Below are 16,876 nucleotides of genomic sequence, written 5' to 3'. Positions count from 1 at the left end.
GGATGTGTGCTATCTGGTCCTAGATGCCTCTATCATGGGAAACATCCTTTCCATATCTATTCTATCTAAGGCCTTGCAATACTCAATAGGTTTCAAGGAGAACCCCCCCCCCACCTTCCAATTCTTCTAAACTCCAAGTACAGTCCCAAAGCCAAACGCACTTCCTATGTCAGAATCAGAACGAGATTTAATATCCCTGGCACATGTTGTGAAAATTTTTTAACTTTATGGCAGCAGTACACTGAAATACATGATAAATATAGAGGAAAAAACTGAGTTACAGCAAGCATGCATGTCTAGTTAAGTTTAAAATCAGTAGTACAAAAAAAAAACAGAAATAGAAAAGTATGAGGTGGCGTTCATGGATTCAATGTCCATTTAGAAATCAGATGGCAGAGGGGAAAAAGCTGTTCCTGAATTGCTGAGTGCCTTCAGGCTTCTGTACCTCCTTCCCGACATTACCAGTGTCATATCAGGGCATGTCCTGGCTGGTGGGGATCCTTAATGGTGGACGCCGCCTTCCTAAGGCATCGTTCCTTGAAAATGTTTTGAATACTGCGGAGGCAAGTATCCACGATGGGGCTGACTAACTTCTTGATCTTGTGCAGTAGCCCACCCCCCACCCCCATACCATTCGGAATGCTCTCCATGGTACAACTGAAGAAGTTTGAGCGCTTTAGTTGACAAATCCAGTCTCAAGTTCCTAATGAAATATAGCAGCTTCCTCGCCTTCATTATAGCTGCATCAATATGTTACATCCAGGTTAGGTCCTCATAGATATAGACACCCAGGAACTTGAAATTGCTCACTCTCTCCAGCTCCTCCCTCTATGAGGGCTGGTTTGTGTTCCCTCATCCTATCCTTTCTGAAGTCCACAATCAGCTCTTTGCCGATGTTAAGTGCGAGATAGCTCGCTACTGTATGCCCTTTTGTCACCATCTGAAATTCTGCCAACAATGTATCATCCGCAAATTTATAGTTGGCATTTTAACTATACCTAGCCACACAGACTTGTTAAGCCTTTCATATCCATTAATCTCCTCTGGACCATTTCCAACACCAGCATATCTTTTCTTAGAAAAGAGGCCCGAAACGGTTCACAACACTCCTAGTGTGATCTGACCAATGCCTTACATGTTACAAAAAGTTTGTGAACCTTTTGCAATTATACATTTTTTGCATTAACTCACACTGACTTGAGTGTACTCTTATATTACGTTGACTGTTCTATTTATCATAAATTAATAAGTTACTATAATTGCACATTTAGATGGAGACGTAACGTAAAGATTTTTACTCGTGTTTGTGAAGGATACAAGAAATAAAGTAAATTCAATTCAATTCAATCGGAAAAGTATGTGAACCCTTGTATTTAATAACTGGTAGAACCACCTTTAGCAGCAATAACCTCCACCAAACGTTTCCTGTAGCTACCGATCAGACTTCTACAAGGGCAAAGAGGAATTTTAGACCATTCTTCTATACAAAACTGTTACAGTTCATCAATATCTCTGAGGTACCTTGGATGAACAGCTCTCTTCAATTGGGTTAAGGTCTGGACTCTGACTTGGCCATTCCAAAACACAAATTTTCTTTTTTTTTAAACCATTCTGTTGTTGATTTACTCATCTTTTGGATCATTGTCTTGTTGCATCATCCAACTTCTATTAAGCTTGAGGTGATGGACCGCCACTCTGACATTCTTCTGTAAAATGTCTTGATACAATTTTGAATTCATTGTCCCCTCAGCGACTGCAAGCTGTCCAGGCCCTGAGACAGCAAAGCAGCCACAAGCCAGATGCTCCTTCTATCATGCTTCACAATTGGGATGAGGTTTTGGTGTTGGTGTGCAGTACCTTTTCTCCTCCAAACATAGCGGTGTGCATTCCTGCCAAAAAGTTCAAGTTTTGTCTCATTTGTTCACAGAACATTGTCCCAGAAGCATTGTGGAACATCTAGATGGTCTTTTGCAAACTTGAGATTTGCAGCAATGTTTGTTTTGGAGAGCAATGGTTTCCTTCATGGTGTCCTTCCACGAACACTATTCTTGTTCAGTGTTTTTCTTATCGTAGACGCATGAACAGAGACTTTAGCAAATTCTTGAGATTTCGGAAGGTCTTTTGGAGTTACCTTTGATTCTTTTCACCTCCTTCAGCACTGCACATTGTGCTCTTGGTGTGATCTTTGGAGGATATCCACTCCTAGGGAGAGCAGCAACAGTACTGAGTTTCCTCCAATTGTAGACAATTTCTCTTACTGTGGACTGATGAACATTCATGTTTTTAGAAATGGTTTTGTAGCCTTTTCCAAATTCATGCATCTCTAAAATTCTTCTAAGGTCCCCTGAAAGTTGCTTTGATCAAGACACGGTGCACATAAACAGATCTCTCTTCAGAAGAGCAGGCTGTGTCTGAACCTGACTGCGTGTGTTTTTTTTTAAACCTAGGGCAGGACACCTCTACAACCCACACCTCCGATCTCATTGATTGGAACACCTGACTCCAAACAGCTTTGTGGAAGGCATTAATCCACAGGTTCACATACCTTTTTTGAAGTTAGACGATGATAATTTAAATGGTGTCCTCAGTATTGACGAGAAGTAGTATAATTGTTTGTGTGCTATTAGTTGTGTTGGCGCATGGCCAAGTAGTTAAGGCATTTGTCTAGTGATTTGAAGGTCGCTAGACCGAGCCTTGGCTGAGGCAGCGTGTGTGTCCTTGAGCAAGGCACTTAACATTGCTCTGCGACGACACCAGTGCCAAGCCGTATAGGCCCAAGTACTTTGGCACTTGAGAAGAAACCACAGCACCGGGGTAAACTCACATGGTCACAGGGAAAGCATACAGACTCCACACAGAAAGCACCAGAGGGCAGGATTGAACCTGAAGGAATGTGCCACCTTACAACCCACTAGCATGCAAGAACAATATTTTATTTGGAAAGCTTGCGGAACTTTATCATTTACCTCCAATGGAAGTGATTACAGATGATCCCCAAGGGTTTGTGTTCCTACGTAATAAACTTTATAATTTGAAGCCGTGTCATCTAAATGTGTGTCAAAAAAGGCAAGTGGAAAAAAAACCACCTTTTTCCTTCCACGGCCTTCTGTCCCTTTCACCAATCAACTTCCTAGCTTATTGCTTCATCCTTCCCCCTCCAAGTCTCACCTATTGCCTGGTGTTTCTCTCTCCTCACCCCACCTTTCAAATCTACTCCTCAGCTTTTTTTCCTTCAGTCCTGCTGAAGGATTTTGGCCTGAAACATCGACTGTGCTTTTTTCCATAGATGCTACCAGGTCTACTGCGTTCTTCCAGCATTTTGTGTGTGTTGCTCAGATTTCGAGCATCTACAGATTTTCTCTTATTTGGGAAAAATTATCTTTTTTTTACCGTGCCCATGGTCTGCTCTTATCAAATTACGGTATTGCTTTGCACTGTTGTAACTATATGTTATAAATATGTGGTTTTTGTCAGTTTTAGTCTTGGTCTGTCTTGTGTTTCTGTGATATCATACTGGAGGAACATTGTATCATTTTTTATGCATGCATTTCTAAATGACAATAAACGAGGACTGAGTGTCCTCATAATCTAATCTATTAAATGGAGGTGTAGGCTCAACCTGCATGCACAGGTTTGTAACATTGGTAAAATAAGTCCAGCATGAAATAATAAAGTTTGCCCTATATCAGTACATGATTCAGTATTATAAACATTGAACCCTACCATGCCTTCAGTGACAATTTCTCATTTGTTTTGTGTGCTATCCCTAATGACATCAAAGGAAAACATGCAAATTCATTATCTTTACTGTATCACCATTCACTTGAATCCTTGGGAATGAGAAAGAAGTCAAGGAGTATATTCAGCAGGTTACATAACATCCGTGAGATCTAAAACATTAACTGTATATTTCCCTGCAGATGATACTGGCTTGCTGAGGAGTTTTGGCATCTCTCATCTTAAATCTCTGGTATTTACTCTTGATAAATGACACATCACACATTCTAGTCCATAGTCATCATTTTCTTTAGCTGTTATCTGAGAGGTTACCACAGCATTTTGCAATTTGACCCCGAGATAAGCTTCTAGAATACAAATATTTCATCAGTTCTATTTACAATCATTGTCCATCTTGTCCTTCAATGATCTGCCATGGAAACCCTCAATCATGATGATCTGTTCAAAGAGTCTTATGACAAACCTCATCTTGCACAAATGAACAAAGCCAACCCTACTGGCTGTGCTCTAGAGTGCATCAAGTCCTGTTCATCCGTCACTGAAGCTCTCAAACTGCAAGTAGACCCATTTTTCTCATTCTTGGTCTCAGATCGCTCCATGTTGCCAATCTTCATTTCCATTCTATTGTTAAAACAGCCAGAGTCTTCCCTCAAGTTACTGGTCCTCAGATCCAACACCTCTATGGCTTAGTGTTGAAATTTATTCAGACCCAAGTTTAAAATCTCCATCAAATCAATACTTCATTATCCAAAAAATAAAATACTTGTAAGTTGTCCATTTATGTTAATGGTGCATGATGAGGCAACTATAACCAGGAACACAGAGCTTTCCTACCTTCTAGATGCAGTAGATCTGCTGGGTCTGGTTGACCGTCAGTGGGGTTAGCACTCTGCAATGTCTGTAATAGATGATCCATCTTTTCCTAGTGAAGTTAACAAAAAGAGAAAGGAAATTAGCTTTTGATAAAGTATGTACAAGAAATTAGTGGAACAGGGAAAGTTGACAGAATTGAGGTTATACCTAATGACAACGGTTGACAATTAGTTGAGTTAACAGGGGTTCCTAACCTGGGAGCCACAGACCCATGATTAATGGTTTGGCCCATGGCATAAAAAAGGTTGGGAACCCCTGAGTTAGAGGATGAGGCCTGAAATACAGAGTTTATTTTCTGATGATTGGCAGCTAGTTGGTGCCTCAACTGAAATGGTTTAAAACATCAAATAGAGGGGTATATCCAACAGAGGATATAAATAAACAAGAAAATGGTCTGTCATCTACTTCATTAAAGCCCGTAGATCACTTACTTCATCGATAAAAACTGGCTCAGGTTCTGGTTCCAGAGTTTCAACTTGTACATCATCACTAAATTGTACCGTTTTCTTCTCAGTTTTCACTGTGAAAAACAATCCTAGTATTAGTAGCAGCCAAAGTTCACAATTATATGAAAACGCATAATAATTGACTTTTTAATCAAAGTTCACAAGTTGAGAGGATGTTTTTATCTGCGACCATTAATATACCGTGCACAAAGTCTGTCACCTCAATACACCTAGTAAATTAAAATGTAGTGCTTATAAAATACTTTATTCTTAAAGCACAAAAACCACCATTGAACTTATTTAACATATAATAATTACTTACACATCTCTGGTTCCGCTGTTAAGTCTGCTGTCACAAAATTGGATGGGAATAATCCAGTACCTTGATATGTTTCACCTTTCCACCAATTTGGATCACTATTGAACATTGATGAACAAAGGGTTACAGCAGATCAGTACTGATCATCCTAATTCATTATCCCATTGAATATTGTACATCTATAAAACTATTTCAACAGTTATTCACTGAATTACATAGATACAGTGGCATGCAAAAGTTTGGGCACCCCTGGTCAAAATTTCTGTTACTGTGAATAGTTAAGTGAGTAGAAGACGAACTGATCTCCAAAAGTCATAGAGTTAAAGATAAAACATTCTTTTTAACATTTTAAGCAAGATTAGTGTATTATTTCTGTTTTGTACAATTTCAGAGTGAAAAAAAGGAGCACCATGCAAAAGTCTGGGCACCCCAAGAGATTTGAGCTCTCAGATAAATTTTACCAAGGTCTCAGAATTTGTTAGCTTGTTAGGGTTATGGCTTGTTCACAGTCATCGTTATGAAAGGCCTGGTATGCAAATTTCAAAGCTTTATAGATACCCTGACTCCTCAAACCTTGTCCCAATAATCAGCGGCCATGGACTCCTCTAAGCAGCTGCCTGCACTTTGAAAATTAAAATAAATGATGCCCACAAAGCAGGAGAATGCTAAAATAAGGTAGCAAAGCATTTTCAGGTAGCCGTTTCCTCAGTTTGTAATGTAATTAAGAAATGGCAGTTAACAGGAACGGTGGAGGTCGAGTTGAGGTCTGGAAGACCAAGAAAACTTTCCAAGAGAACTGCTCGTAGGATTGCTAAAAAGGCAAATCAAAACCCCCGTCTGACTGCAAAAGAACTTCAGGAAAACTTAGACTCTGGAGTGTTGGTGCAATGTTCCACTGTGCAGCGACCTTCATGGAAGAATCATCAGAAGAAAACCTTTCCTGCGCCCTCACCACAAAATTCAGCATCAGAAGTTTGCAAAGGAACATCTAAACAAGCCTGATGCATTTTGAAAACAAGTCCTGTGGACTGAAGTTAAAATAGAACTTACTGGCCTCAATGAGCAAAGGTATGTTTAGAGAAAAAAGGGTGCAGAATTTCACGAAAAGAACACCTCTCCAACTGTTAAGATCATGCTTTGGGCTTGTGTTGCAGCCAGTGGCACGGGGAACATTTTACTGGTAGAGGGAAAAATGAATTCCATTAACTACCAGCAAATTCTGGAAGCAAACATCACACCGTCTGTAAAAAAGCTGAAGATGAAAAGAGGATGGCTTCTATAACAGGATAATGATCCTAAACACGCCTCAAAATCCACAATGTACTACCTTAAGAGGTGCAAGCTGAAGGTTTTGCCATGGCCCTTACAGTTCCCCGACCTAAACATCATCGAAAATCTGTGGATAGACCTCAAAAGAGCAGTGCATGCAAGACGGCCCAAGAATTTCACAGAACTAGAAGCCTTTTGCAAGGAAGAATGGGTGAAAATCCCCCAAACAAGAATTGAAAGACTCTTAGCTGGTTACAGAAAGCATTTACAAGCTGTGATACTTGCCAAAGGGGGTGTTACTAAGTACTGACCATGCAAGGTGCCCAAACTTTTGCTTTGGGCCCTTTTCCTTTTTTGTTATTTTGAAACGGTAAAAGCTGGAAATAAAAGAAGTAATCTTGCTTGAAATATTAAAGAAATGTGTCATCTTTAACTTTATGCCTTTTGGAAAATAGGTCATCTTTTATTCACTTAGCTATTCACAGTAACAGAAATTTTGACTGGGGTGCCCAAACTTTTGCATGCCACTGTATACTCTTAACATATTTAATTACCCAAACATCTACTTTGTCTCTATTTAATAATCTGCACAGAACTATATATTGAAGGGTTAAGATAAATTGCATCCAGTATTTAATGTTCATAATAAGGAAGGAAAATTATTTCCATATACCTGTCATCTAGGATAGTAATTATTTCTCCAGCTTTAAAGGTGAGCTCATTATCTTCAGCAGCTTCAAAGTCATATATGGCTCGCACCTTCCGTCCTTCAGGTTTGCTGGTGGTAAGGCTTGATGTGCTTGGATACAGACTGGAAACCATGGTCTGCTGCTGTCTTTGTTCTTTCAACGATAATTCAATAGCTATAAAAGGCAGCAGATGCTGAAATATAGCTCAATAAAACCAGGCAGGTTTTTTTGTCTTCTCAGATTCAGGTCTGCTACAGTTCAAGCTGATAGTTATTAAATGATAACTCCATATTTGTTGTAATTTACAATTACCATGTAGGAAAACAAATGGTGAAAAATTAAAACAGCACAAGTGAGTATTTTTCCATCTGTTTATTCTCATGCTCCTATTTAACTCCTTCTTATATGTATGCCCACGTTAAATCTATTCCAGACTTCCGATCTTCAGGACTTTGACGTCAAGACAGGTTTTAGATGACCACTGTCACAACCTTGTAAAGGCTGGTAGTGCAGTTGCGACAACTATTATTTTGGGATCCGTCACATCTTTCTTCATTTCTACACGTTTTATTCTCCACAGCTTTGCTTTTGAATTGTTTTAGACATGTCGGTGAGATTTTCCCCATTAGCTTCTGCTTTAATATTAGTCTAAACTATACTGAAATATTTTAGGACATTGCTCTGCATTAAATATGCTGAACAAGTTTAATTATTTTTGATCTATCTAAAACAAAATTGTGCTGACAACTCCTACCAATAAACAGAGAAGTGTGTATTTCTAAATTTATCTATTACATAGGCAGAGAATACACTGACCTTTTGCCAAGTCTTCCTCCTCTTTTTTGTTTGCTGTTACGTTGGGGTCCTTGGCTACCAGAGCAGGACTTGCTTTTGCTTGTTCTGCAGCCTGTCATAATCACAGAGTTAGAAATAAACAATACTATTAACAAAAAATTGATGTAAAATCAACAGAATTAATCTTCATAAATTCTATTAACAGTGAGCTGATGAGAAATCTTGACCTATACAGCTGGCAACTCTTGCAGAAACAAATTACATTACCTGAGAACCTACAGCAGGAAATGTAACTCCTTGTTCCTTCAAGTTTTTTATCATTGCGGATATAAGGCTAAGTTGGGGGTCATTCTTAAATTCCTCAGCCCATTCTACCATGAGGGCTTTAAGCTTTTCACAGACTTTTGGGTGTCCCTGAAATAAAAATTGATTACAGATCATCAAGACTCATTCTAAATTACTGTTTTATCTTCAAAAGGAAAATATTTTCTGACCTTTGTCAAACCAAGCTCTTCAATACCCTGCAGTGACTAAACAGATCAAATTACTTTCATTCGGTGACTCTTCCTTTAATACAATTTGTAGAAACCCACAATTCATTATCCCAGTTAAATTATAATAAGTGCTGCACTATTTGCTTTAAATAATCCCTTAAAATTTGGACAAAATTTGCAGAAATGCACAGTTAAAGATTTTTTGGAACAGAAAAACAAACGAGTCTTTTTGAAAGAATGCTCACCTCTAAACCTCATCCAATATTTTATAGTAAAATATTTTGTTGACTCACACTTCACTCACTGGTAGAGAAACGTATTCAAAACAAAAGGAAAATTCTGCTCTATTTTAAATTACCCACCTTGGATGGTTAAGCCTACAAACAGAAATTGTATGAAATAAAATTAACAGAAGCACATAACCTCTGGGGAAGAAAAAGAGCCGTGCTGAGTAAAAAGGCCAAGGTACTGATTATTTAAGTAACAGTGTATTGCCACTGTTTCAACGTGAGAGACTTTATGTGAAGTATTAGGCTAGTTCCAGAAGTACATCTTGATACTGTTATAGATTCTCCCATGGATCTGACAATTGCAAAATTAAAAACAACAATCTACATCTCTACAATAAATGGGCCTTAATAAGGGAAGGAGATCAACAAGCTGTAACCACTGAGTGCAGAAACAAGAGAAAATCTGCAAATGCTGGAAATCTGAGCAACACATACACAAAATATGCTGCTGGACCTCAGCAAGCCAGGCAACATCTATAAAAAAATCAGTCGACGTTTTGGGCCGAAGCCCTTCAGCAGGACTGGAGATACAAAAGCTGAGGAGTAGATTTGAAAGGTGGGGGGAGGGGGGAGGGGAGAGAGAAACATCAGGTGATAGGTAAAACCTGGGGTGGGGTGGGGGGTGGAATGAAGCAAGGAGCCAGGAAGTTGATTGGTGAAAGAGACAGATGGCCATAGAAGAGAGAAAAGGGGGGGGGGGGGGCAGAAAGGAGCACCAGAGAGAGGCGATGGGTGGGCAAGGAGATAACATGAGAGAAGGACAAGGGGATGAGAAATGATGAAGTCTCTCATGTTATCTCCATGCCTGCCCATCGCCTCCCTCTGGTGCTCCTCCCCCTCCCTTTTTTCTTTCTTCCACGGTCTTCTGTCTCTTTCACCAATCAACTTCCTCGCTCTGCTTCATCCCTCCCCCTCTAAGTTTCACCTATCACTTGGTGTTTTTCTCTCTCCCCTCCTCCCACCTTTCAAATCTATTCCTCAGCCTTTTTTCCTCCAGTCCTGCCGAAGAGATTCGACCCAAAACGTTGACTCTGCTTTTTTCCCCATAGATGCTGCCTGGCCTGCTGAGTTCCTCCAGCATTTTGTGTGTAAATGCAGAAATCTAGTTTGCAAGTTTCAAGGCATTGTCATTATTCACAGAAGTACTTTAATTGTATAAAAATGCACAATGTTGAATAAATCAACAAGCTACTGAAATATAAAGTACACTTTGTGTGAGTGGTCCAGTGTTTAGAGTGATCAAACTGTGGCTCAACAACTTTGGCGAGCAGAGACGGAGGCTGATTGCTGTTTTGATTATGGAACATGGGCTTCGTAGCCCATGTTGGAGACAAAGGTATAAAAAGCTCAGCAAACAGAGGCTCAGAAAGTGACCTAGATGAGGGTTTCAGGTAAGAGCAGGTAAGCACATTAGCACTAAAGACACAAGTAGAAAGGGGGAGAAGAGGTCCTGCACAGTGAGTATGGGCAGTTAGGAAAGAGGCTGAAGAGTGAGACATCCAAGGTAGTGATCTCTGGATTACTCCAGGTACCACACGCAAGTCAGGGCAGGGTTTCAGGTTCTTGGATCATTGGAACCTTTGGGGGTGGAGGGGTGGAGGGGTGACCTATACAAGAGGGACAGGTTGCATCTAAGCTGGTCAGAAATCAATATCCTGGTAGGGAGGTTTACCAGTGCTACTAGGAGAGTTTAAACTACTTTGGGAGCAGGATGGGAACCAAACACCAGAGTCAGAAAGTGAGGCCGGTTGGTGGGGGGGGGGGGGGGGAAGAGGATGCAGAGGATGTCAGGGCCAACAAAAACAGGCAGGAAAACAATGTAATAGATATGATGGATAGGTTGAAGTGTGCGTATTTTAATGCTAAGAGTATTATGGTAAAGGTGTTGTATTTACAGCATGGATCAATACATGGAGCTATGATGGTGTAGCCATAACAGACTTGGTGGAGAGGGGGACAGGAATGGGTGCTTAATGACCTACTGTTTAGAAAAGATAAAGAGGGAGGTAAGGCGGATGAAGTGGGGGGGGCGGGGGGGAGTTGCACTACTAATCAAAGACAATATTACAGCTGCACTCAGAGGGATGAGGCCCACTAAGTCTATACAGGTAGAACTCAAGAACAGGAAGGACGCAATCACTCTGAAGGGATTGATTGTATGATTCCCTGATGGCCACTGCGTCAGTGAGGAACAGACCCAGTTCCTGACGACAAATTGAGTTAAGGTGTAAAAACAAAATAACACGGTTCTTGTCATGAGGGACTTCCTGATATAAACTGGGACCTGAGTGCAAATGGTTTAGATTGGGCAGTATTTGTTCTGTGCATCCAGGAGGGTTACTTAAATGAATACATAAGTAGTCCAACAAGAGGAGGAACTGTACTGGGGCTGGTGTTGGATAGTGTGCCTGGCCAAGTGACCAAACATTCCGTGGGTGAGTAGTTAGGGAACAGTGAGCATAACTCCTCAAGTTTTAAAATACTGTAGCTCTCTCACTCTGGCTATCCATCCCATCGGATGACGATGGTTCCTTTCAGTTAGTTAGTGGGGTTTGATATGTGCGTCCTGAAGTGGCTGTACATGCCAATCCTTGACAGGCTATGTGTTCACCACATACTTGGCAGGTGAGGCCCGGAGGGGCAGCAGGGGCAGAAGCTGTGTTGTGGTGCTTCCTGTGCCTTTCCTCTGTTGCCTCGCTGAGCTTGTTCTCAGCGGCGTCCACACCTTTTCTGATGGCGTCACTCCACAGTGAGCGATCTTGAGCCAGATCCTCCCATATTGATGGGGTAATGTCAGCTTTCTTGAGGCTCCTGTGCAGAACATCCTTGTACCGTAGTCGCTGGCCTCGTTTTCAGGTACCACTGGACAGCTGGCTGTACAAGATGTCCTTGGGCAGTCTTCCATCAAGCATTCTGACAACATGTCCTGCCCAGCGCAGTTGGACTGACATCACCAAGGTTGAAACTGCTGGCATTCCGGTTCGAGAGGGGACCATGGTATTGGAGACCTTGTCTCGTCAGGTAATCTTCATCGGAGAACGTAGGTGATGCTGCTGCAGTTGGTCAAGCTGGCGTAAGTGTCTCTGATATGGGCACCATGTCTCACATCCGTATACAAAGGTTGATATGATAACTGCCCTGTATACCTTGCACTTGGTGGCCAACCTGATGTTCTGTGACCAAACTCGATCTTTCAGCTGACTAAAGGCAAAGCAGGTTTTTCTGGTTCTTGACTCAGTCTCTACATCCAGAGAAGCTGAGGATGTTATTTTGCTGTCCAGGTAGCAAAACTTGTTGACAGCGTTGAGACGAGTGTCATCAATGACGACAGTTGGTTCTTCGTAGCTTGAGCCAGGAGCCAGTTGGTACAAAACTTCGGTCTTTTTCAGGCTGATTGTCAGTCCAAAGCTTTTGGCTGTACTGGCAAAGCAACTGGTGATCTCCTGTAAGTCTTCAAGAGAGTGGGCAACCAGTGCACAGTCATCAGCAAACTGTAGCTCATGTGCCGCAATGTCCTTGACTTCTGTTTTTGCTCTCAATCTTGCAAGGTTGAGGAGCCCGCCATCAGCCCTTGTTTCCCAGCTGGTCAAGCCTAAGGATAAGGATGGAGCTTGCAGGAGAGTTAGTTGGGAATTGTTTTTGGGCAAGTCCACATCTGATATGTAGAGGGTGTTTAAAGATCAACTGCACAGAGTACAAGACAGGAGAAAGAAAGAAAGTCAGAAGAAAGAAAAAGGATTGCAAGGTAAGAGAATCCTGGTTGTCAAGAAAGGTGAAAGTAGAAGACTGAGAGGAGATTTGATAAGAGGTATGCAAAATTATGAGGGGTATAGATAGGGTAAATACAAGTAGGGTTGTTCCACTGAGGTTGGGTGGGACTACAACTATATGTCATGGGTTAAGGGTGAAAGGTGAAAAGTTTGAGGAGAACACGAGGGGAAACTTCTTCACTCAGAGGGTCATGAAAATGTAGAATGAGTGTTGCATACAAGCTCGATTTCAATGTTTAAGAGAAGTTTGGATAGTTAAATGGATGGTAGGAGTATGGACAGCTACAGTCCTCGTGCAAGTCGAAGGGAGTAAACAGTTTAAATGCTTCAGCACGGATTAGATGGGCCAAATGGCCTACTTCTGTGCTGTACTTTTCTATGACTCTATGATGAATTTAATCAAGAAATAGGAAATGTATGTAAAGCACAGGAAGCTAGAATCAAACAGAACTATAAAGGATTATAACAAAGCCAAAAAAGAACCCAAGAAGGGAATTAGGAAAGAGTGGAAGGGCCATGAAGAGTTTTTGGCAAGTAAGATTAAAGAGAATCCCAAGGCATTCTCTATACTAGGAGCAAGAGGAAACTAGGGAGAGAGTGGGCGGATAAAGGGGGAAACATTTGCTTGAATGTGAAGGATGTGAATGAGGTCCTCAATAAGTACATTGCATCAATATTTGCCAAGGAAAAGGACGAGGAGGATAGGGAGATCAGTGCTAAGAGTATTAATATGCTAGGGCATTTCAAAGTAAAGGAAGAACTAGGACTGGGTCTCTTCAAGAGCATTAAGGTGGATAAGTCTCCAGGGACTCAGGGAGAGTAGCTACTGGTGTTCCATTGTTCAAGAAGGGAACCAGGGATAAAACTGGAAACTATAGATCAGTGAGAATCATATCAGTGGTAGGCAGGTTACTGGAGAGAATTTTAAGGGATAGGATTTATAGCACATGGCCTAATTAGGGACAGCCAGCATGGTTTTGTGCAGAGCAAGTTGTGTCTTACTAACTTGATTGAGTTTTTTCAGGAGGTGATGGTGAATGATGGAAGGTGGAGCTGTGAATGATGTCTACATAGATGTTTGACAAGGTCCCTCATGAGGGGACTCATTCAGAAGACTAAGATGCATAGGACTAATGGTGAATTCACCGTTTGGATTCAGAACTGGCTTGCCCATAGAAAACAGGTTCGTGGTCGAAGGGACTTGGTCTAAGGGGAGGTCTGTGATTAGTGTTGTTCCACAGGGATCTGTACTGGGGTCTCTGCTGTTTGTGTTGTATATAAATAACCTAGGTAAAAATGTACAGGGGGGGGGGGGTTGGTAAGTTTGCAGATGATACGAAGGTTGGTGGTGTTGTGGTTCGCGTAGACAACCAGCCAACAATACGGGATATGGGCGGAGAAAAGGGAGAAGGAGTTTAACCTAGACAAATGTGAAGTGTTGCACCTTGGTCGGTCAAATGTAGAGACAGTACACTGCTCAAGGGCAAGACCATTAACAATGTTGATGAGCAGAGGGATCTTGGAGTCCAAGTTCACAGCTCCCAGAAAGTTGCTACAAAGGTGATAGGGTGATTAAGGCGGCATATGGCATACTTGCCTTTATTAGTCGAGCATCAAGTTCAAAAGTCAGGAAGGGTTGTTGCAGCTTTACAAAATTCGAGTTAGGCTGCATCTGGAGTATTGCATACAGTTCTGGTGACCTCATTATAGGAAGTATGTTGAGGGTTTGGACAGGGTGTAGAAGAGGTTTACTTGGATGCTGCCTAGCTTAGAGGCGTGTGCTATAATGAGAGTTTGGAGAAACTTGGGTTGTTTTCTATGGAACGCTAGAGTCTGAGGGGAGATCTGATATTGGTTTATAAGATTATGAGAGGCGAAGATGAGCAGACAGCCAGTATCATTTTCCCAGAGTTGAATGTCTAATACCAGAAGGCTTGCATTTAAGATGAGAGGGGCCAATTGGAAAGCAGATGTGAGGGGCAACTTTTTTTTTTAAAAAACACAGGGCGGCATGTGGCTGGAATGCACTGCCTGATGTGGTGGCGGAGGCAGACACATTAGGGACTTTTCAGAGACCTTTAGATAGGCACATGAATGGAAGAATACGGACATCCTGTAGGCCAAAGTGATTAGTTTAGTTAGCCATTTGATTACAAATTTACTTGATTCAGCACAACATTGTGGGCCAAAGGGTTTGTTCTGGCACTCTACTGTTCTGTGTTCTAATCAAATAGTGTGCTCACTATGCAGCATACTCAACTCCAGATAACAGATGAAAATTGGTTTCATAACCCCCCCCCACCTCCCGCGAATTCCCAGCTTAAGTACCAACTGTCAAAGCTGTCAAAAGTAGACTACAGATGAGCCAATATGTCACTCAGAATTTGTCACAGTATGTTAATATAACATAGTTGTTAAGGTCAAACACAGGGGTCCCCAACCTTTTTTGCACCGCGGACCGGTTTAATATTGACAATATTCTTGCGGACTGGCCAACCAGGGTGGGGGGGGGGGAGCGTGTTCAAGTAGGGTTGCCAACTTTCTCACTCCCAAATAAGGGACAAAAGTAGCAGTCAAATATGGGACACTTTTTTTTACCTTGAGAAAGACTACCATAACCATGAAACCTTGCGCGGACACCTGTGTGTGCATGCGTGACGTGCACATGCGTGTACGTGCCGATTTTGTTTTTACAAATCGGTTTTGGCTTAAATCTTCCCGATTCTGTTAAGTGAAATTACACTGTACATACATTATTTCTACTTTATATGGGCTGTGTATTTATCATATCATTCCTGCTTTTACTATATGTTAGTGTTATTTTCGGCTTTATGTGTTATTTGGTATGATTTCTAGGTTATTTCAAGTTCAACAGTGCGTGACAGGGAATGAGGAAAGGTGCAGCTGACTCATATCGTTTCATATCGCCAAATCATGTCGTTTCCTCATGGCCCGGCGGTTGGGGACCACTGGTCAAACAGACACTAATCATGACCCAGTAGTCATTTCCCATAAATCTGCCATAACAATAGAACTTTATCTCATTCAAAAATAGCTGCAAAAAAAAAAGTCAAGCCATTATCTTTTAAATGTGAAGGAGTGAATCAGAGCCAACACTGAACACTGTCACGAATTGGGTCACATGTTGTTTAGAGTGTGTTGAAGTATGTGACTTAAGTTTTTGGTTGGCAGTGGGTGGAGGAGGTGAGTACTCAAACATTCTGGTCACCTACCAACAGGAAAATTATCAGTAAGAACTGGAAGAGTACAGAATAATCTACAAGGATGTTGCCAGGACTTGAGAACCTGAATTATAGGGGATGGTTGACAAGTTTACAACTTTATACTCCAGAGCGCAGGAGAATGAAGGGAGATTTCTTTGGAGGTATACAAAATCAGGAGGGGTATAGAAAGTGTAAATCCAAGCAAGCTTTTTCCACCGAGGTTGAATGAGATGAAACTTAGAAGTCATGGGTTAAAGGTGAAAGGTGAATTGTTTAAGGGGAACATGAGGGGAACTTCATCACTGAGAGTGGCAAGGGTGTAGAAGGAGCTGCCAGCGGAAGTGGTGGGTGTGGGTTCAATTTCAACACTTCAGAAACTACATAGATGGGAAGAGTATGGAGGGCTATGGTCCGGGTGCAGGTCAATGGGACTAGACAAAATAATATTTCAGCACAGACTAGATGGGCCAAAGGGCCCGTTTCTGTGCTGTAGTGTTCTATTACACTATGACTATTAGTAAATTAAATCAAATCTGAAACAGTACATCAACTAGCACGAACAATACTGAGCTAAAAAATATCATTTCCGTCTCTACAAAGTCAGCTATAATACATAACATGCAACAATCCAAAGGTCACTACAAAAAGAAAAGTGAATCATAATATCTGCTGTATTTTATGGAAAGTCCTACCTTATTAAAATTTTCACTTTGGACTCTCACTTTAGCTACTCCGAGTTAGTAACCAAAGTAAAATAAACCAAAACAGAACAGAGTTCTTGATTACAAGGACTTCTCTAATACAGCGGTCCCCAACCACTGGGCCGCAAAGCATGTGCTACCGGGCCGTGAGGAAACGACATGAGTCAGCTGCACCTTTCCTCATTCCCTGTCACGCACCGTTGAACTTGAAAATAGGGTTGCCAACTGTCCCGTATTTAACGGGACATCCCATATATTGGGCTAGATT

The 16,876-nt window shown here is 41.4% G+C and overlaps 1 protein-coding gene across 2 annotated transcripts in view; it reads right to left on the bottom strand.

Annotated features, from left to right (window-relative positions):
* LOC134344429 (signal transducing adapter molecule 1-like) overlaps positions 1-16,876 on the bottom strand; it is an 89,597-nt gene that overhangs the window by 13,031 nt on the left and 59,690 nt on the right. For both annotated transcript variants that reach the window (XM_063044199.1, XM_063044200.1), the window contains exons 5-10: positions 8,397-8,543; positions 8,151-8,241; positions 7,319-7,508; positions 5,380-5,474; positions 5,043-5,131; positions 4,573-4,660 (exon numbers count right to left, since the gene is read on the bottom strand). In XM_063044199.1, coding sequence (XP_062900269.1) covers positions 4,573-4,660; positions 5,043-5,131; positions 5,380-5,474; positions 7,319-7,508; positions 8,151-8,241; positions 8,397-8,543 — 700 coding nt within the window. The remainder of the gene's footprint in view (positions 1-4,572; positions 4,661-5,042; positions 5,132-5,379; positions 5,475-7,318; positions 7,509-8,150; positions 8,242-8,396; positions 8,544-16,876) is intronic.

This window comes from Mobula hypostoma, chromosome 3 (assembly GCF_963921235.1).
Source record: "Mobula hypostoma chromosome 3, sMobHyp1.1, whole genome shotgun sequence".
Classification (NCBI taxonomy): Eukaryota; Metazoa; Chordata; class Chondrichthyes; order Myliobatiformes; family Myliobatidae; genus Mobula; species Mobula hypostoma.
Note: the sequence above shows the minus strand (reverse complement) of the source record. Positions and strands in the feature narration are given on the sequence as shown.